Below are 22500 nucleotides of genomic sequence, written 5' to 3' on the forward strand. Positions count from 1 at the left end.
CCCCCCTGCCTCCCTGCCTCCCCCTCCCTCCCTCCCTCCGCCCTCCCTCCCTGCTTCCCCCCTTCCCTGCCTCCCCCCTCCCTCCCTCCCTCCCTCCCTGCTTTCCCCCTCCCTCCCTGCCTCCCCCCTCCCTCCCTGCTTTCCCCCTCCCTCCCTGCCTCCCCCCCTCCCTCCCTCCCCCCTCCCTCCCTGCCTCCCCCCTCCCTCCCTCCCTTCCTCCCCCCTCCCTCCCTGCCTCCCCCCTCCCGCCCTGCCTTCCCCCCCCCTCCCTCCCTGCCTCCCCCCCTCCCTCCCTGGACCTGTCAGTCAGAGCGGACCCAGTCGATGGATCTGACCTTCAGCGGACAGAAGAACCTCCACGCCGTGGGAAGTCGTTAGCATCGATTGGCAGCGGTCATAATAAAGTTAGCTTCTCTATCGCTATGTATTTATTCCTGTAGAAGCACCCGGAGACGGGACCTCCATCTGGGTTCATCAGCATTCAGAAGAGGGTGCGTTACTCTCAATGAGCACCGAATGCAAACAAGACTTGGTTTAGATCGCACCTCTGCCCTAGCCTAGCCGAGTCCCACCTAGCCTAGCCCCACCTAGGTCCAGTCTAGCCCCAGCCCCACCTAGTCTAGCCCCAGCCCCACCTAGCCTAGTCTAGCCCCAGCCCCAGCCCCACCTAGCCTAGCCCCAGCCCCAGCCCCACTTAGTCTCAGCCCCACTTAGCCTAGCCCCAGCCCCACCTAGCCCCAGCCCTACCTAGCCCCAGCCCCACTAAGCCTAGCCCCAGCCCCAGCCCCACCTAGCCTAGCCCCAACTCACCTAACCTAGCCCCACCTAGCCTAGCTCCAGCCCCTGCCCCACCTAGCCTAGCCCCAGCCCCATCTAGCCTAGCTCCAGCTCAGCTGTGCCCAAACCCCTGAAGAGAGAGCCTGCATAATGAGCAGCTTCCAGCTGCATTCCAACCAGTCTGGCTTCTGCTCACGAGTCATTCTCATTCAGAGCAGAGACGAGCGTTTGAGGGCTGCAGGAGAGAGAACAGCGAGGCTGCTGGGCCATGCCCGAGGTGGGGGCACAGCCCCCCAGGTCCTCAGGTATAACCCAGGACAGGAGGCTTTTGTTACGGGCTGGACAATAGGGGGGTGGGGGGGAGGGGGTGTCTGGGGAGGGGGGTTCTATTTCGCCTTCCAAGGACGAATGAGGACAGTCGGAGTGGGAAGGAGAGCGGGATATCAGAAGGTTCACTATCCTTTCTGTTTGTTAAATAACAAAAAAAATGGAACATTCAAGCTGTTAAATCACAGTGCCAGGTTATGCTAATGTCTGTGTGTGTGTGTCTGTATGTGGTGAAAGCACGTGTGTCCGGATGTGCGAGTGAGTGTGTGTGTGTGTTGGTGTGAAAGCGTGTGTGTGAATGCATGTGTGTGTGTGTGTATGGAGAGAGAGACTATTATTCTCTAACAATGGAGGACAGACACGTTCTGTTCAGGTACCTCGTGCCCCCCCAGCCCAGCCGGGAACCATCGATCCACCCCCCCCCCCCCACACACACACACACTCCTGATAGCTATCTCTGCTGTGTGGATGTAGTGAGAAAAAACATCATGTCTGTGCGTGCGTCTATCTGTGTGTTTCCGACTGTAACTGACCACAAGCACGAGGGAGTCAGATGGCTGAGCGGTGAGGGAGTTGGGCTCGTAACCTTCCGGCAGAGGGTTGCCGGATCGATTCCCCGCCGTGCCAAATGACGTTAAGTCCTTGGGCAAGGCACTTCACCCTACTTGCCTCGGGGGGAATGTCCCTGTACTTACTGTAAGTCGCTCTGGATAAGAGCGTCTGCTAAATGTAAATGTAAGCAGAGAACGTGTCAGAAGATGAATCTATGTTTACCGGTGAACACCACGGTGAAACTGAGGAGGCGTGAGTAACCGTGGTGCTCAGGCACGGAGTCTTCTTCATGTCTACACTCAATCCCCTGTGAAACACTACTAAACCCAATCTACTCCCATCGTTTAGTCTTTTATGCATCTGTAAACATGGTTGAATGAAGAATTACGTTCATCATGGGCGCCCCCCCCCCACCCACCCAATGAAGTCATCAAACAAAATCTCATCTCCTAAAGCTACTATCAGAAGGGATTGTCTGGTACCACACAGAATAAGTACCTCTGAGCAGTCAGCCTTTTCCTTGTCTGGTCTCCCTCACCTGGAACAATACACCCACAGAACCAAGAAACAGCACATCTCTCAGGGCTTTCTCCAAATCTATGAATCAGAGGAGGCCACAGTATTGAGACACGTCCCAGAGAAGGAAGAGGAGGCCACGGTATTGAGACACGTCCCAGAGAAGGAAGAGGAGGCCACAGTATTGAGACACGTCCCAGAGAAGGAAGAGGAAGCCACAGTATTGAGACACGTCCCAGAGAAGGAAGAGGAGGCCACAGTATTGAGACACGTCCCAGAGAAGGAAGAGGAGGCCACGGTATTGAGACACGTCCCAGAGAGGGGAGAGGAGGCCACAGTATTGAGTCTTGCCACTCACCCTGGCCAGGCTGACTCCTCCTGGGACCTTGTAGGGGACGTACTTTCTGTAGATGTGTCCTACCCTGGAGCAGGGGATGTCCTCCATGCGACCACCACACATCCACACCTGGGGAGGGGAGAGGGGGGAGGGGAGAGACACAGGGAGAGAAAGAGAGAGAAGTTGTTAACAGGACCAGCTGCAGCAGATCAGGATGGGCGTGTTACTGGTGTGGAGGAGCAGGTGTGAAGCCGTGAACAGTGTGAAGAGCAGGGAGGCTGACAAGGTCTGGCTGAGAGCGAGGGGGGAGGAGAGGAAGGAGAGAGTAGAGGAGAGGGAGGAGGAGAGGGAGGAGAGAGTGGAGGAGAGGGAGGAGGAGAGGGAGGAGAGAGTGGGAGGAGAGGGAGGAGGAGAGGGAGGAGGAGAGGGAGGAGGAGAGGGAGGGGGGAGGAGAGGGAGGAGGAGAGGGAGGAGGAGAGGGAGGAGGAGAGGGAAGGGGGAGGAGAGGGGAGGAGGGAGAGGGGAGGGGGAGAGGGGGAGGGGAGGAGAGGGGGGAGGAGAGAGGGAGGGGGGAGGGGGAGGGAGGGAGGGGGAGAGGGAGGGGGGAGGAGAGGGAAGGGGGAGGAGAGGGAGGAGGAGAGGGAGGGGGGGAGAGGGGGAGGGGAGGAGAGGGGGGAGGAGAGGGAGGGGGGAGGGGGAGGGAGGGAGGGGGAGAGGGAGGGGGGAGAAGAGGGAGGGGGAGAGGGAGGGGGAGAGGGAGGAGGAGAGGGAGGGGGGAGGAGAGGAAGGGGGGAGGAGAGGGAGGGGGAGAGGGAGGGGGGAGGAGAGAGAGGGAAGGGGAGAGGGAGGGAGGAGGAGAGGGGGAAAGGGAGGGGGAGAGGGGGAGGAGGAGGGAGGAGGAGAGGGGGGAGGGAGGAGGAGGGGACATGAGACAGAGAGAGATGCAAGGAAAGAGAGAGAGAGAACTTTCTCAGCGTACAGACAGTCAGGTCTCCTGATGCGGACATGGTCGTGTGCATGGTCGTATGAATGTTTGATGGTGGGGCGCTGGCCTGTCTGGTTAGCAGGGCTGCTTACCACGAGGACCAACACAACATGACAAATACAGCACATTGTGTGTTGGGGCTGGGGGCTCCAAGATTAGATTATTTGTAGTATACTGACTGACTGACTGACTGACTGACTGGCTGACTGACTGGTGGCTGACTTTAACAACTTTGATGCTGTCTCTAAGTATTTACCTACTCACTGTATCTCAAAACGATATTATAACACACATGTTTATATCCATGGCAACAAGTCCATGGCAACAAGTCCATAGCAACAACTACAACAGGCACAGACATTTCGACGTGGACTTTGAATCTCATGAAAAGTGTGTTTATATATTTATGTGGGTGTAATGATCAGGTAATATTCATGAAACAACCTTAGAATTCTGTTTTTCCACCAAACCAATGTACAGCTGAATCAAAATGAACGTAACAAATTCTGAACTGTCAGTTGATAGGTGATTAGGAACGTCCTTACCAAAGGCTTTCTCTGAGTAAACACATGGAGTGGTTTAGTCACCATTGTAGAGTGAGTGAGAAAGCACCTGGCTGTCTGCAGTAAAAGGCAGATTCTTTGTGAGTTTCTACAGCGCTCCTCTGATCCCTTTAGAACCATTCTACTTTACATTCCAGCTCTGTAATTGACTTAACATAGTTACCACAGACATCCTCACGCACTCACTTATTCACACACGTACACACACGCTTACACCCAGACATCCTCTCACACAGACGCACTCACTTACAAACTCTCACACACACAGCCGTACTTACAGAGGCACACAGACTGCATTAGACACACACCGTTAGTCCAGACACACACACACACACACACACACACAGTGTGTAAGTAAGGAGATTGTGATTTGGAAGGGCTTGGACGGCATAGTGTAACCAGCCGCGGGTCCTGTTGCAGGGCACAGACGTTGCTGGGGTGGGTCTACAGTCTAGACTCCTGCTCTGAGTAAAGCACCAAGCCACTGAGACTGACCCCACCTGATCCCTCTACAGCCCCAGCCCCCGCCCCCCCCCCCTCTTCAGAGGAAAGAGAATAGAAAAACGAATGAAAAAAATGAGAAGGATGTGAAAAAAACAAAACAACTGTCCCCATGACTTCCACCCTTACGAAACGTCTCATCCAATCAGACGATGCCCCTGCCAACGTCTCATCCAATCACACGATGCCCCTGCCAGGGCCTAATGAAGAGAGACCGTGAGGGCCCTTGAGTTTTCAAAAACCACCATTCAATTATTTTGATGAGCTTAAAAAAAGAAGGAAGGGGGGGGGATATGCGGGGGATGGAGGTGAACCAGCGGGGGCCGTTAGCGGAGGAGGGGGAGGGGGAGGAGCGGGGAGGGGGGGGGAGGAGGGAGCATAATGGATGGGCCGTCCCATGGTATAATTCCTAGCCAGACAGAAGTGGGGAGGGCTAATCTAATATGTTCCATGAGTATGATAGATGCCGGGGCCCTGGCTGTGGGGCGCAGCATATTTGGAGTGAAATGATTGAAACATGAGGTGGAATCTTAATGCAGAGTGCTGTTCTCTCCGGGTTAGACTAATGGGCTCTGATATTGAAAGAGGGGAAGTAAAAAAAAAAATATGAATAATAAAAAAAAATATTTTCGGCGGACGTGCTTTCCCTGCGCGAGGGGCCAGACCCGGAACTTGGGGGCTGTTGCTATGGTGAGGGGCTGGAGGATAACCACAGGTGATGTGACATGTGATGTGACAACATCTTATTGTGTCGTTGGAAACCGCTGCTAACACACATTGGGGGAGGGTGTTATACTGTGTGACTGGTTTACTGTGTGACTGGTTTACTGTGTGACTGGTTTACTGTGTGACTGGTTTACTGTGTGACTGGTTTACTGTGTGACTGGTTTACTGTGTGACTGGTTTACTGTGTGACTGGTGTGACTGGTTTACTGTGTGACTGGTTTACTGTGTGACTGGTTTACTGTGTGACTGGTTTACTGTGTGACTGGTTTACTGTGTGACTGGTGTGACTGGTTTACTGTGTGACTGGTTTACTGTGTGACTGGTTTACTGTGTGACTGGTTTACTGTGTGACTGGTATACTGTGTGACTGGTTTACTGTGTGACTGGTTTACTGTGTGACTGGTTTACTGTGTGACTGGTTTACTGTGTGACTGGTTTACTGTGTGACTGGTGTGACTGGTTTACTGTGTGACTGGTTTACTGTGTGACTGGTTTACTGTGTGACTGGTTTACTGTGTGACTGGTGTGACTGGTTTACTGTGTGACTGGTTTACTGTGTGACTGGTTTACTGTGTGACTGGTTTACTGTGTGACTGGTGTGACTGGTTTACTGTGTGACTGGTTTACTGTGTGACTGGTGTGACTGGTTTACTGTGTGACTGGTTTACTGTGTGACTGGTTTACTGTGTGACTGGTTTACTGTGTGACTGATGTGACTGGTTTACTGTGTGACTGGTTTACTGTGTGACTGGTGTGACTGGTTTACTGTGTGACTGGTTTACTGTGTGACTGGTTTACTGTGTGACTGGTGTGACTGGTTTACTGTGTGACTGGTTTACTGTGTGACTGGTTTACTGTGTGACTGGTGTGACTGGTTTACTGTGTGACTGGTTTACTGTGTGACTGATGTGACTGGTTTACTGTGTGACTGGTTTACTGTGTGACTGGTTTACTGTGTGACTGGTTTACTGTGTGACTGGTGTGACTGGTTTACTGTGTGACTGGTTTACTGTGTGACTGGTTTACTGTGTGACTGGTTTACTGTGTGACTGATGTGACTGGTTTACTGTGTGACTGGTTTACTGTGTGACTGGTTTACTGTGTGACTGGTGTGACTGGTTTACTGTGTGACTGGTTTACTGTGTGACTGGTGTGACTGGTTTACTGTGTGACTGGTTTACTGTGTGACTGGTTTACTGTGTGACTGGTTTACTGTGTGACTGGTGTGACTGGTTTACTGTGTGACTGGTTTACTGTGTGACTGATGTGACTGGTTTACTGTGTGACTGGTTTACTGTGTGACTGGTTTACTGTGTGACTGGTTTACTGTGTGACTGGTGTGACTGGTTTACTGTGTGACTGGTTTACTGTGTGACTGGTTTACTGTGTGACTGATGTGACTGGTTTACTGTGTGACTGATGTGACTGGTTTACTGTGTGACTGGTTTACTGTGTGACTGGTTTATTGTGTGACTGATGTGACTGGTTTACTGTGTGACTGGTTTACTGTGTGACTGGTTTACTGTGTGACTGGTGTGACTGGTTTACTGTGTGACTGGTTTACTGTGTGACTGGTGTGACTGGTTTACTGTGTGACTGGTTTACTGTGTGACTGGTTTACTGTGTGACTGGTTTACTGTGTGACTGATGTGACTGGTTTACTGTGTGACTGATGTGACTGGTTTACTGTGTGACTGGTTTACTGTGTGACTGGTTTATTGTGTGACTGATGTGACTGGTTTACTGTGTGACTGGTTTACTGTGTGACTGATGTGACTGGTTTACTGTGTGACTGGTTTACTGTGTGACTGATTTACTGTGTGACTGGTTTATTGTGTGACTGATGTGACTGGTTTACTGTGTGACTGGTTTACTGTGTGACTGATGTGACTGGTTTACTGTGTGACTGGTTTACTGTGTGACTGATGTGACTGGTTTACTGTGTGACTGGTTTACTGTGTGACTGATGTGACTGGTTTACTGTGTGACTGGTTTACTGTGTGACTGATGTGACTGGTTTACTGTGTGACTGTTTCACTGCGTGACTGGTTTATTGTGTGACTGATGTGACTGGTTTACTGTGTGACTGATGTGACTGGTTTACTGTGTGACTGGTTTACTGTGTGACTGGTTTACTGTGTGACTGATGTGACTGGTTTACTGTGTGACTGTTTCACTGCGTGACTGGTTTACTTTGTGACTGTTTCACTGTGTGACTGGTTTACTGTGTGACTGATATGACTGGTTCACTGTGAGACTGTTTCACTGTGAGACTGGTTTACTGTGTGACTGGTTTACCGTGTGTGAGGGTGAGGCTGGATTACCTTGAAGGAGATCTCGTACTGCTCCCCACCCCAGATCTCCAGGCCAGTGTCATATCCTCCCAGCTCCCAAAACCACTTCCTGTCCACGGCAAAGAGCCCGCCAGCCATCACAGGAGACCTGAAGAAGAAAGAGAGAGAGACAGAGAGAGAGACAGAGAGAGAGAGAGACAGAGAGAGAGAGACAGAGAGAGACAGAGAGAGAGAGACAGAGAGAGAGACAGAGAGAGACAGAGAGAGACACAGAGAGAGAGACAGAGAGAGAGACAGAGAGAGACAGAGAGAGAGAGACAGAGAGAGAGACAGAGAGAGACAGAGACAGTGAGACAGAGAGAGAGACATAGAGAGACAGAGAGAGAGACAGAGAGAGAGACAGACAGAGAGAGAGAGAGACAGAGAGAGACATAGAGAGAGAGAGACAGAGAGAGAGAGAGAGAGAGAGAGAGAGAGAGAGAGAGAGAGAGAGAGAAAGAGAGGGAAGAGAGAGAGAGAAGAGAGAGAAAGAGCAGTAAAGAGGGAGATGCAAAAAGATAGAGGATGGATGGGCGGATTGAGAGAAAGTAAATTAACGGCTTATCAACAACTACCATTTATCTCTCTCCCTCATACACATCCCCCCCCCCCACACACTCACTCACACACACATCTTCACCACCCGCGAGGACACTCAGAAACAAATAAATCAGCAGCTTGTAAATCAGTGTGTGCGAGTCGTGGAGCCGTGCGGAGAGCGCCCGCCCGCGCCCGTGTGTGTGTGTGTGTGTGGGCAGGCGCTGGAGTTTAACGACCTTCTTTATAGACTGTTTGTGAGAGTAGAGGAGCTTTACGACGCGCGCACACACTCATCAGCCCCGGAGACGTCTCCAGCAAATCACCCTGCGGGGGGTTTTGAACCTTGTCGTCTCGCGGGTGACAGTTAGGAGAGGCAGCGGGGAGCCTGACTGGAATAACAAGTGATGAGGAGGTCTGAGGAGGTCTGCCGGCTCCAGTGCAGCACTGGCTGGCTGGAATGGGCACCGTGACAGTCATTAGGCCAAAGGGACACGGTAATGATGTGGAACACGCTGGTCCACACTGGGGTGGGGGTTCAAAGGCAGGGAGTTGTTTTAGGGAATTTGGTTTTAATGAGTGTGAGATGTCCCCCTCCAGAGAGCTCCACAGCAGGCCCAGAGACCAGAGATGTCCCCCTCCAGAGAGCTCCACACCAGGCCCAGAGACCAGAGATGTCCCCCTCCAGAGAGCTCCACAGCTGGCCCACAGACCAGAGATGTCCCCCTCCAGAGAGCTCCACACCAGGCCCAGAGACCAGAGATGTCCCCCTCCAGAGAGCTCCACAGCTGGCCCACAGACCAGAGATGTCCCCCTCCAGAGAGCTCCACAGCAGGCCCACCGACCAGAGATGTCCCCCTCCAGAGAGCTCCACAGCAGGCCCACAGACCAGAGATGTCCCCCTCCAGAGAGCCTGGCTCTGAGGCATGATCAGAGCATTCGTCAGCCCAGGCCTTTTAATGAGGCACTGGTTGGTTAGTATCAGGTTACACACACTCACACATACACACACACTCTGCTGGATGCCAATTCACATCACCATCAGTACCCCTCTGCAGAGAACAGAGCAGACCTCCTGCCTCACAACATGAACCTGTCTGAAACACACACACACACAAACACACACACACACACACACACGCACAGGCAGAGATACACACACTGTCATGGCAACCAGCCACACGTCAGGTCTAAATTGGATGCGGCCGGCCGGTGATGAACCCTGTTTGGGGGACCTGCCCTGCTGTTTCCCAGCATGCACTGCAAACGGCCACCCAGGATGCCCTGCGCTCCCTGGGTGGGGGGAGGGCGGGGCCTCTGGCAGGGAGAGGGCGGGGCCTCTGGCAGGGAGAGGGCGGGGCCTCTGGCAGGGAGAGGGCGGGGCCTGAACAGCCTTTTGGCATTCTGCAGCCGTGAGCCAGTAGGCCTGAATCGATAAGCCAGGAGACTACGTGTGTGTGTCTTCCTGTGTGTGTGTGTGTGTGTGTGAGGGGAGACAAAATGAGGTCTTATGTAAAGCACTTATCAAAGGAGAACGGCTCATCTGTCGCTTTACCCTCCCTCCCTCCCTCCCCTCCTTCCCCCCTAAAGATCCCTCTGCCCTCCTTCCCCCCTAAAGATCCCTCTGCCCTCCTTCCCCCCTAAAGATTTCCATCTCTCCTCAGCCTCTCAACAAGAGGAATTAGAATTCCATTAAACCGTCCATGAATATTCCAACTCACAATTTGACTTTAATTAGACTTGCAAAAACGGACATTCCCAAATTCAGTCCATTGATCACTGAGAGAGTTGGGGGGGGGTCACAAGAGAGGGGAGGATGAGAGGAGGACGAGAGCACGAGAGAGAAAGGAGAGGCTGGTCTCATCTTCAACTGAGAGAGCACTGCTCATTGTCTTTCACCAGAGCCAAGGCCCGGAGAGAGAGATGAGAGGAGGGAGAGATGGAGAGAGAGGGAGGGAGAGATAGAGAGAGGGGGAGGGAGAGATGGAGAGAGAGGGAGGGAGAGATAGAGAGAGGGGGAGGGAGAGATGGAGAGAGGGGGAGGGAGAGATGGAGAGAGAGATGGAGAGAGAGATAGAGGGAGAGATGCAGGGAGAGATGGAGAGAGATGGGGGGAGAGAAAGAGAGGAATAAGCAGAAAAGCTCGCGAGACAGAACTCAAACCCTCAGATAAACGAACTCATTTACCCAGCATTCCCAGGGGTCAGATATAGACGACAGACGTATAAGCCGGTCCTCAATGACGTTGTCATGACAAATACAGCTGCGTGTGACTGTCTTCTGCTATCATGTGTGATGAGCAGACTGCAGTAGAAGTAACATCAGACTGAGAGGTTCAGCAAAAGACCGTCGTATGTTTGGTATGTTGGACTCCTGTGTGTGTGTGTGTGTGTGTGTGTGTACCTCTAGGTGTGTGTGTGTGTGTGCTCTGTGCTGCTCACTCGAAGGGCTCGCTGGAGTCCTGGTTCTGCAGCTGGGAGGGGATTGGGATGCGCTTGTAGTACATCTCCCAGTCGAACGCTCCCCGCATGGCGTCGCCCGCCTGCGTCTCGTAGCCAAAGTTGTCGTGGTCGATGACGTCGATCATGGGACACACGATGGACTTCCTGTTCTGGGCGATGCGGTCTGGAAGGCAGGGAGGGGAGGAGGAGAGGGAGGGAGTGAGGGAGGAGAGAGAGGGAGGGAGAGGAGGAGAGGGAGGGAGGGAGGGAGGGAGGGAGGGAGGGGAGGAGAGAGAGAGAGAGAGAGAGAGAGAGAGAGAGAGAGAGAGAGAGAGAGGAGGGAGGAGAGGAGAGTGTGTGAGTCTGTGTGTGTGTGTGTTTCAGTGTGTGTGTTTCAGTGTGTGTGTGTGTGTGTGTGTGTGTGTGTGTGTGTGTGTGAGAAGGCTCCCTCACCCAGTAGAGGGGGCAGCCAGTTGACATTGGCCTCACAGTGGGAGTCCAGGAAGGTGATGACTTCCCCCTTGGCTGCCCCCGCCCCCAGCAGGCGTGTCCTGATAAGCCCCTCCCTCTTCCTGGTCCTCAGGATGCGGACCTTGGGCATGCGCACCATGTACTCCTCTAACGACGCCTTCAGGTGCTCTGTGGAGAGAAGCAGACACCGTTACACACACACACACACAGGATCACATACACACACACACACACACTTTACAGCATACTCACAGTCACACACAGATTCTCTCACACACACCATCCTGTACACACACTTTTGCCAGGAGCGGACGAAAGGATTGCTATGCTAGGCGCACACACGAAACAAACACCATTTTCTAGCAATGCCTTCAGGTGCTCTGCAGAAGGAGATCGACACACACACAGACACACACCACACACGCAGACACTCACACACACAGACACACACTCCATCTCTCTTTGAGAGATGCCTTTAAGTGTCTGTTAAAACATTGAAGATTCAATTTGAGATGTTTTTTTGTTGTTGTTGGTATTATTTCAGGAAGCAGCCCGGTGTTCAGCAGCTCTGACTCTCCTCCTCCAAGACCTCGTAAGGCACGCAGCTCCGTGGTCCAGCTGTGTGTTGCAGCTCCGTGTTGCACAGGGGGAAACACACTCTGTAAAAGTCCTGCTAGCCACACAGGTGGATACACACCCACGTCCGGATCGGATCCAGCCACACTGGACCACCTACACACATCTCCCCTCAACGGCCTTCACACACACACACACACACACACACACACACACACACACACACACACACACACACACACACACATTGTTCTCCCTCTTGCTAGTTCTCTCTCTTTGACTCTCAATCCTCTCCCCCTCCCTCTCTATCTCTCTCCCACTCCTTCCCTCTCCCTTTCCACCTCTCTCTCTCCCCCTCTCCCTCCCTCTCCCCCCTCCCCCCCTCCCTCCCTCTCCCTCTCCCTCCCTCTCTCTCTCTCTCCCTCTCCCTCCCTCTCCCTCCCCCTCCCTCCCTCCCTCTGTGCACCAGTCACAATTCTCACAAATAAACTAACCAGGGTTCAAATCCCACGTTCAGTGAACACGTCTCCAGAGAGGCGGTCCGCGGACACCAAACCGAATTTGCAGAGATAACCCGTTTCTGGGGGGCCCTCTCGTCTCCGTATCGCGCAGACGGGAGGAGGTTAGATATAAAACCCATTCTTCTGGCCTTCCCCTCAATATGTCCCTCCAATCTCCAGCGCGGCGGGGGCCGCCTCGGAACACAAATCAATCGCACCTAAATGGAGTTCATAAATATTGTGTGTCTGACTGCCGGTGGGTAGTGACAAGTCAATAATAAAAACACACACACCAAGATCCAAGGACAATACCGCTTCATTCTGTGTTTGTGTGTGTCGCCCACCTGACCTCCTGCCGTCTGCGCGCACACACACACACACACACACACACAACCAAGCTGATGGGGGCCGTGGAGGGATGAAGTGTCCGACGTCATCCTCCTCTCCTCATCCCTAACACTCTCCTCCTCCTCCTGTCGGCCTCGGTGCCGCTTGAGTAAAAAACGCAGCGTTATCCATCGATCTGCCTGCTATTGATCCACCTCTCTGGTGATCAGAGGGACGTGGGGCTGAGCTGTGCTCTTCCCAAGCTGCACCTCCCACAGGTCTTTCTGGGTGCACCTTGTCTGTGTCGCTCTGGATCAAAGCGTCCGCTGGGTGAAAGGACCGAGGAAACTGGAACGATGAGATGAGATGTGCTCTGGTGGGTCACATGACGCGCTGTGGAGGGAAGCCGATCTGTCTCATAACAGAACGGGATTTGGTGTGATTGCGATCCGCGTGACACTCCTGAGTTGTTTATCAAGGTCGGGATTGGTGTGTATGTGTGTGTGTGTGTGTGTGTGTGTGTGAGAGAGGGAAAGAGAAAGGGAGCCAAAGGCAGGGAAGTGAGAGGGAGGAAGAAACAGAGGGAGAGAGAGATAGATGGATAGGTATATAGACAGGGATGAAGAGAGAGACATGGATATAGATAGATGGAGTGTGTGGTGAGTGCGTGCAAATGAGTGTGTGAGTATGTGTGTGTGGTCAGTGTATGTGAGTGTGTGTGTGACTGTGTGTGTGACTGTCTAAAGAGGGAGAGGGCACCCAGAATCATATTGAGCAGAAAAGTTATACAGAGGAGAGGAATGTGTGTGTGTCGTTGCATGGTGTGTGTGTGTGTGTGTGTATGGGGGGGGGCAGAGGGAGACTTTCCACTCAGCCGGCTGACAAATGAACCGACACAACAGAACAATCTCCTATTCTGCACCACTGGAAACCAACCGATTGTGCCCAATACACACACGCACGCACACACACACACTATAAGACATGACTAATAAAACCTCCTCTCTTCCTCCACCCCTCCTCCTAGCTGCAGCAGAGGCCCTTGCAAATGTGGGACTGTCACCGCTCACACACACACACACACACAGTCGACCCCCCCCCCCGCCCTCCCGGCGCCCCCCCCCTCTGGGAGAATCGACAGATTGGATTCAAACGAGCGAAAAAACCAATGACCCTGTCAGACTTCCCCACCAAATGGCAGGGCTGCTAAAATGGCCTGCTTATCCTCCTCTTCCTCTCTTCCACTCCTCCTCCTTCCTGTTCCTCATCCATTCCTCCTGCCTCCTCCTCTTTTCCTCCTCCCTCCAGGGCCAGGGGAGGTAGGCGGGGCTAGGGGAGGTAGGCGGGGCTAGGGGAGGTAGGCGGAGCCAGGTGAGGGAGGCGGGGCTCGGCAGTTCCTCTTCTTCCTCCTCCTGTTCTGAGCTCACCTCCTCCCCTCCATCTTCACTACTTCTCCTCCACTCTTTCATAATCTCCAACTTCCGATATTATCTCTCTCTCTCTCTCTCTCTCTCACTCTCTCTCCTCTCTCTCTCTCCTCTCTATCTCTCTCTCTCTCTCTCTCTCTCTCTCTCTCTCTCATCACTAACTCTGTCCTTCTCCCACACAGCTTCAGTCAGGCCTGAGGCACATTCTCTGTCACACAAACACACACACGCACACCATATGGTAATAACAAAATCCCATCTCTAACAGTTAGAGGTCAACAAGTCCACATTAGCATTTTTCTTCGCGGTGGAGTGTTCTATACAGAGCTGTAGAGAGTTTGACGTGTGTAGGAGGTACACACACACATACAGGTATGCACACACACACACGCGCACACAGTTGGTCGTCGTCATTCACCTACTCATATACTGTGTCCTCATCCAGGACAGGTCGTAAATCTCCCCATTATGAACTGACCCATTAGGAGATTGATTTCGGACAATCGCGAGCCCCTCCCACTCAGGTTGTCATGGTCACCGAGGCCTCACAGTTGCCTAACGACGACAAGACGGCCTGTCAGAACAAACGGTGAGGTAAAGAGGTTGCCGCCGGCAAATTATCGCCGGTTAATTTCACCTGAATAAATTACCCCGCAAGACGTGTCCGGTTTCGCCTCAGAGGGAAGTAATTAATCACGGCTAATGGTGGACGAGCACCTACGCAAACACATTAGTCTTTATTAAATCTGGAACACAAGATGATTGGGGCTGTGACATCATCGACCGCTGGGTCACGTGCCACAGCTGATAAATTGTTTGATAAAAGTTTAAAAAAAGTGTTCTCGGCAGAACACGTCACATTTGGCTAAAGTCAGGGCTAATTGAATGTAAACAACCACAACTTTATTAACCATCGTCAACACAAACAACAGCAGCAGCAAAGCCTCGTGTTGATTCATATCTCCGTGTGAGCGGAATTCTGCTGCCCTTGGTAGACAAACACAATAAAAAAAATAAAAAAGTTTTCATTAAATCGATCTCTTTCTAATGAAAACCAATAAACTTCAGCCTTGAACTTTGCGAAGATGAATAAACATGATCGTCAGAGGGTTTAATAACTCGCTAAGTATGTTTTGGGGGAGTTCTGCAGTGATGAGGAGGAACTGTGTAGTCTGAGAGCGGCTTTGGGAGGTAGCCATGACAACGAGGCCGACTACGTCCTCGTTTCCTCTCCAGACAGGAAGTCAGGGAAATGTTTTCAGGACACCCTGTTGGCTGTCTACCAGAAGAATACTGGGGGAGGATACTCACAGCAGATAGACAAACAGGCTGAGAGACAGACAGACAGGCAGGCTAAGAGACAGACAGACAGGCTAAGAGACAGACAGACAGGCTAAGAGACAGACAGACAGACAGACAGAAAGACAGACAGGCTCAGAGACAGACAGATAGATAGATAGATAGACAGACAGACAGGCTAAGAGACAGACAGACAGGCTAAGAGACAGACAGACAGGCTAAGAGACAGACAGATAGACAGACAGACATTCCTCAAAAGCGTAACAAGACAAGACGGATGAGGGACAGAGAGAGAGAAGCGAAAGAGAGAGAAGGAGAGACGAGGACAGAGGGAAAAGGAGAGACAAAGAAAAGAGAAGGAAGAAGAAAGTTACGGAACCCTCTGTCACTTCGGAGTTCAACCCATCCGGGACGATCAGAGCTCCCTGCTGTTTGCTCGTTTCTCTAAATATAATTTCTCCCTCCAACAGAAAAAAATAAAGAAAAAAAAACCCCGGTGTCTCATGAAATATGGATGAGGGGGAAGAGCGGAGGAGAGCGTTGGGGAGAAGGTTCAGACACAGAGAAGGAACAGGGCCTTCCTTCATCTGCTCAGGGGACAGAGGAGAATGATCCTGGGGAACAGAGAACAAGGCCTGAGGCTTTCATCACGCCTGCTCTTATCTGACTACTGACTAAGAGGTGGGGGGGAGAGAGAGACTGAGGGAGGGAGACAGATGGAGAGAAAGGGAGGGAGAAAAGGAGGGAGAGAGGGAGGGACAGAGCAAGAGATGGAGGGAGGGAGAGATTGAGAGGGAAAGAGTGAGGGAGACTGGAGAGAGAGAGAGACAGGGAGAGTGAGAGAGAAAAAGATAGAGAAAATGAGTGATGATGGAAGCAAATTGGCTTTGATGAAGCGTAAAGCATCCAAATCCAATCTCTACTATCTGGTCTCTACTATCTGGTCTCTACTATCTGGTCTGGTCTATATATTTTGTAGTTGAAGTGCTTCTTCCATTAGGTGAACGGCAGGAAATGGGCCTTGTGCTCTCCAAGGTAAGGCTATTAAAATATAATAGCAGTCTCCCTCTCCCCCCCATCCCCTCACCCTCTCCCTCCCTCACTCTCCCCTCACCCTCCCTCTCTCTCCCCCTGTCCCCCATCCCCTCCCTCCCTCCCACACTCTCCCTCCCTCTCTCTCTCTCTCCCTCACTCTCTACCTCATTGTCTTCCTCCAACTACCTCTTTCTTCCACCACCCTCTCCTTCTATTTTGTTCACGCAATCTTCCTAGCTTCCCCTCCATCTCTCCCTCCCTCTCCTTCCCTCCCCCCCCATCCTTCTCTTACCCTCCTTCATCCATCCATCCATCCATCCCTCCCTCTCTCTCCCTCAATCTCTCTCTCTCTCTCTCCTTCCATCTCCCTCTCTATCCGGGTGTGTTCTGGTGAGTTAGGACGATGATAACAATAACCCCATTAGGCCGAGTCGACGCCTCGACAGTTATTTCTACCATTACAGATGCTAATGAGGCCTGCCTCCACAGGGAACCACAGCGGCCCCAAAATAAACTCAAATTAAAGAGATGAAGAGGGGGAAGAGAGAGGGAGGGAGAGAAAGAGAGCGGGGGAGAGAGAAAGAGAGGGAGAAAGAGGGGAGAGAGAGAGAAAAAACTAAAAGGGAGAGAGGAGAAAGGAAAAGAGAGAGAGGAAAAGAGCAAAAGAGAGGGCGAAAACAAAACAGCCAGCTTTTAGCAGAAAGGAGCTGGCGGGCCTCGTTGCCGTGGACTACAGATGGCGTGCGAGCGGGAACATTTACTGTGGGCCCTTTGGCCCTGAGAAACAGCTCCCTTTACAAACACAAAGCAGACGAGTTCGGGAGAGACAGGGGGAGAGAGAGAGAGATAAAGAAAGAAGATCCATCGTCTCAGACAAAAAGCCCGACTCATTCCCGGCGGTGCGGAGCGAGACCCACTGCGCCAAACAACTTCCTGCCGGCACAGTCAGTCAAATGCGAATGTCACTTCCTACGAGAGCACAAGTGTCTATTGGTGGAGCGATCACAAAGAAGCCCGCTCTCCGGTAAGGCGATGGAGGCTCAACCGATCAGACCACGGTCACATCTGTGGGGAGAGAGAGGGAGGGAGGGAGGAGAGAGAGGGGGGAGGCAGGGAGGGAGGGGAGGGAGTAGAGGGAGGGGATGGAGATGGGGGGAGGGAGGGAGGCAGGGAGGCAGGGAGGCAGGGAGGGAGGGACGGAGGGAGGGAGGGGAGTAAGGGAGGGGAGAGAGGGAGGGAAGGAGGGGGAGGGAGGGAGGGAGGGAGGGAGGGAGGGAGGGAGGGAGGGAGGGGGGAGGGAGGCAGGGAGGGAGGGAGGGAGGGAGGGAGGGAGGGAGGGAGGGAGGGAGGGAGGGAGGGAGGGAGGGAGGGAGGGGGGGGAGGGAGGCAGGGAGGCAGGGAGGGAGGGAGGGAGGCAGGGAGGCAGGGAGGGAGGGAGGGAGGGAGGGAGGGAGGGAGGGAGGGAGGGAGGGAGGCAGGGAGGGAGGGAGGGAGGGAGGGAGGGAGGAGCGCTTTCCTTGACGGATGAGGACACGGCGGAGCGACAGGTTTGCCAGAGCGGACGTCTCCATGGAAACAACCCCCCATATGGCCAAGCCGTTTCCTAGAACGGGTTGAGGCGGCCAGACAGGCCTGCTCACACTGAGAGGACAACACCAGCACCCCGCCCCCTCAGGGTCACACAAGCGTGTGTGTGTGTGTGTCAACAGGTGTTTCTAAGGTGCATCAGGGAATTGGAGTTGACATCTCAGGTCTTTGTGTGAAAAACAAGAGGCCGAGAAAGGAGAGAGTGACGAAAGAGAGGACAAATAGAGAAGCGGAAGAAAAGAAATCACCTTCGATGACAAAGTGCTGAGATTAGTGCGCGTGATAAAGTGGGGGAGAGAGGGAGGGAGGGAGGGGGAGAGGGAGGGAGGGAGGGAGGGAGGGAGGGGGGAGAGGGAGGGAGGGAGGGAGGGAGGGGGGAGAGGGAGGGAGGGAGGGAGGGAGGGAGGGAGGGAGGGAGGGAGGGAGGGAGGGAGGGAGGGAGGGAGGGAGGGAGGGAGGGAGGGAGGGAGGGAGGGAGGGAGAAGAAAAAGGAGGGAGGGGGGTAATGCATCACTCCATTCAATTGATCCCGTAAGGGCCAGAGTGTGAGCACGTAATTGGACGATCAATCCACCAATGACAGGCTTCCATCACGGCGCCCGGGTTGGGCGCAGCGCGGCGGTTGCCTCGGAGACAAATGGCATTGTCAAACGCCGCCACGGACTGTGATGGAGGCACCTAGCTGGGCGTTGTCAACAAACACCTAATACAATGCAATCCTCTCAGATAGAGAGAGAGAAGGGGTAGAGAGAGGGGGGGAGTGTATGAGAGAGAGAGAGAGACAGAGAGAGAGAGACAGAGAGAGAGAGAGAGAGAGAGAGAGAGAGAGAGAGAGAGGCAGAGTGACTTGGACAGCTCAACAACAGTCAGACAACCCCAGAAACTTCCCTTCCTAAGTCCACTTCACAAAATGTAAAGTCACCCTCCCATCACTTCCTCATTCTGAAGGGCCCTTCAGAACCTTCCGATGACTTCCTGCACGTCCTGAGACAGGAAGGCCAACTTCCTGTTGCTCTCTGACCAACCCAGAGCAAACCCTGGCTGACAGACTGACTGGATAAACTGGCAAGCTGACTGTCTGGCTGACTGGCTCGATAACTGGTAGTCTGGATGGCTGCCTAGATGGCTGTCTTACTGCTTGGACGGCTGACTATCTGGCTGTCTGTCAAACTTACAAATTAATGAACTATCTGCCTGGCTGGATGTGCAGCTGGCTGGCTTACATAGAATTGAATCCAATAACCGCAGGGTTATTTAATGCAGTTGCTTTCTGAACCCTTTTCACCGAAAATAACAACAACAAAGAAACTTCAAACAATGACACTTTGTTTCCCTCCCTCACAACAGAATGCTGCCGCTGAAAAGGCCACCCGGGATGGAAGGAGGGAGGGATGGAGAGAAGGAGATAAGAAAGAGCAGGTGTCTGAGCTGATGGTGCTTCCTAGTGACTCACACTCACGCTTGACTGGCTCGGTGGAAAACAGAGCTGCCCACAGGACAAACCTGGCAACCCAGGGGGAGAGGGGGAGGGAGACACAGGACAAACCTGGCAACCCAGGGGGAGAGGGGGAGGGAGACACAGGACAAACCTGGCAACCCAGGGGGAGAGGGGGAGGGAGACACAGGCCAAACCTGGCAACCCAGAGGGGAGATGGGGAGGGAGGGAGACACAGGCCAAACCTGGCAACCCAGAGGGGAGAGGGGGAGGGAGACACAGGACAAACCTGGCAACCCAGGGGGAGAGGGGGAGGGAGACACAGGACAAACCTGGCAACCCAGGGGGAGAGGGGGAGGGAGACACAGGACAAACCTGGCAACCCAGGGGGAGAGGGGGAGGGAGACACAGGACAAACCTGGCAACCCAGGGGGAGAGGGGGAGGGAGACACAGGACAAACCTGGCAACCCAGGGGGAGAGGGGGAGGGAGACACAGGACAAACCTGGCAACCCAGAGGGGAGAGGGAGACACAGGACAAACCTGGCAACCCAGGGGGAGAGGGGAGGGAGACACAGGACAAACCTGGCAACCCAGAGGGGAGAGGGAGGGAGACACAGGACAAACCTGGCAACCCAGAGGGGAGAGTGGGAGGGAGGGAGACACAGGACAAACCTGGCAACCCAGAGGGGAGAGCGAGAGGGAGGGAAAAAGAGAGACACAGAAATAAATAAGAGAGTGCACGAGAGAGCCCCCTTTCTTCCCCTCTCCTCCTCCCCATGGCTTCCAGCAGGAGGTGTGGCCTCCAGCAGGAGGCGTGGCGTTGAGGCTGGCGCTAATCACCGTTTCTGTTTTCGCCTTCTGCTCACCTCAGTGCTGCTTTGAACTGTCCTCGACACACACACGTGACCCGCACACACACACCACACACACGCACCCAGGCACACCGCACTCACACTGACGCACCCACACACACAGGGAGGAAGAAGGCCTTAACTGCAAGAGGTGGGCAACCTATATCCACATTGATCATGGGAGGGGAAGAGGTGAGGAGGGGGAGGAGAGAGAGGAGGAGGGGGAGAAGGGGAGGAGGAGGGGGAGAGAGAGGAGGAGGAGGAGGAGGGGAGGAGGAGGGGGAGAGAGAGGAGGAGGAGGAGGGGAGAAGGAGGAGGAGAGAGAGGAGGAGGAGGAGGAGGGGAGGAGGAGGGGGAGGAGAGAGAGGAGGAGGGGGAGGAGGGGAGGATGAGGAGGAGAGAGAGGAGGAGGAGGAGGGGAGGAGGAGGGGGAGGAGAGAGAGGAGGAGGAGGAGGAGGGGAGGAGGAGGGGGAGGAGGGGAGGAGGGGAGGAGGAAGGGAAGGAGAGAGAGGAGGGGGAGGAGGAGGGGGAGGAGGGGAGGAGGAGGGGGAGGAGGAGGGGGAGGAGGAGGAGGGGGGGAAGAGAGGAGGAGGGGGAGAGGGAACAGGGGAGGTCAGAGAGGAAAAGGTAATGAGGGAGAGATAAAAAGAGACAGATAACAAAAGAGAGAAAGTAGAGTGAAGCAGAGTGTTAATCATGTCTGCTTTGCGTCCATGTTTACGGAACATTCCGGATGGAGAAAAAAACAATAAAAAACAAGAGTGAAAAAAAAAAAAAATGAAAAAAAAAAGACATGAAAAGGAAACGGGGTGGAAAAAAACCCTCTTCAAAACTAGTCGTCAGACGGCGAATCCTTTATTCATGAACCCCTGGCTTCTGCAGACCACACTCCCAAACCCACCATATCATGAGTCACTAAGTCCAAGAAGGAGACAGATCTGCACTGGAGGCCTGCCAATTAAAAGAACAACTTGACGTGTAACAAATCCTTTTCTCCAAAGCAACGTACGGGGGGAGGGGGGTAACTGTGCTGACTAGAATATCATTAATCACAGGATATTAGCATTAGCAGAGCTAGCTGTTGGGAGGCTTAAATATAAACAGAGATGGAACATACCGCCCGTGTGCGCATAAATATTTGTGTGTGTGATTGACTCAGCCTGTGTGCATACATAAGTGTGTGCATGTGTGTATGTGTGTGTGTACGTGTGAGTGTGCACGCCTGAGTGTGTGTGTGTGTGTATATGAGGCATGAGTGTGTGTAAACAGTGTATACGGGCCGATGGGAAGCCCTCTGTGACAGGGCTTGTAAAAAGGGCCAAACAAATACATTGGGATTCTATTTGAGTGTGTGTATATACAGTATGTCTGTGTGTGTGTGTGTGTGTGTGTGTGTGTGTTGAGGAGAGGTCTTTGCACAGTGATAATCCTACCCTTTCAAAGTTTGACTGGAAATGACCTATGGCTCTACTGTTCTTTAGTACTGAAGCACACACACGCGCACACGCACGCACGCACACACACCAAGATGAAGATGTCCCACTTTTGCTGCAACAAAGACGAGATTAATATTCCTCAACTCTAGCCACGGTGATTTATTTAATATTCCGAGGCGAAAATCCGAGAGAGGAAATTACACATCACACAGGATATCGCAAAACCAGGAGACTCAACACCCCCCCTCACCCCCCCACCTCCCCCTCCAACCCCCCCCCTCCCCCCCATGTATGTACCCGGGTGTGTGTATGTGTGTACCTTTATCGCTGAAGTCGTCCACCAGGATGACCTCTGCGATGAGCTGAGGCGGCGAGCGGTTGAGCACGCTGTGCACCGTCCTGAGCAGCGACGACCAGCCCTCGTTGTGGAATGGGATGATGATGCTGGTGTTGGGGAGCTGCTCCGAGTACAGCTTCTGTTTGCAGCTACGCACACACACACACCAGACACACACACGCACACACACACCAGACACACACACCAGACACACACACACACACCGAATGATTGTTTTAGAGCGAACACAGCAACAAGTTTATAGAGACTGGAAACACACACACACACACAGGTGGAACTGTTTAGCCTGAGACAGTACGAGTACTAGCATGTGTTGCTGGATTATTCCGCCCCATGCACCCAGGTCTAGTAATTAGCACGGCGCTCAAAGCTGGTCACGTCAGCTGGTTTCAGCACGCTCGTGAACACACACACACCGCTGCGTCATGGTTACTATCTCAAGCTGAACTTTAAACACCTCGGACACACCAACAACAAGAGACACAAGCAGAACACCTGACTGAGCTGCTCCCAGCTGATAGGACAGGATCACTTCCCACTCTCTGACTGGTCGGTTATTACCCAATCCCTATGCGTGTGTGCGTGTGCGCGCCTGTGTGC

The 22500-nt window shown here is 53.3% G+C and overlaps 1 protein-coding gene across 1 annotated transcript in view; it reads right to left on the reverse strand.

Annotated features, from left to right (window-relative positions):
• Positions 1-22500, reverse strand: part of galnt10 (UDP-N-acetyl-alpha-D-galactosamine:polypeptide N-acetylgalactosaminyltransferase 10 (GalNAc-T10)) — a 41156-nt gene that overhangs the window by 4315 nt on the left and 14341 nt on the right. Inside the window, exons 4-8 of the mRNA XM_084684235.1 lie at positions 21862-22028; positions 11049-11234; positions 10596-10779; positions 7609-7726; positions 2531-2638 (exon numbers count right to left, since the gene is read on the reverse strand). Coding sequence (XP_084540361.1) covers positions 2531-2638; positions 7609-7726; positions 10596-10779; positions 11049-11234; positions 21862-22028 — 763 coding nt within the window. The remainder of the gene's footprint in view (positions 1-2530; positions 2639-7608; positions 7727-10595; positions 10780-11048; positions 11235-21861; positions 22029-22500) is intronic.

This window comes from Hypomesus nipponensis, chromosome 20, assembly GCF_054491055.1.
Source record: "Hypomesus nipponensis isolate SF chromosome 20, ASM5449105v1, whole genome shotgun sequence".
NCBI lineage: Eukaryota > Metazoa > Chordata > Actinopteri > Osmeriformes > Osmeridae > Hypomesus > Hypomesus nipponensis.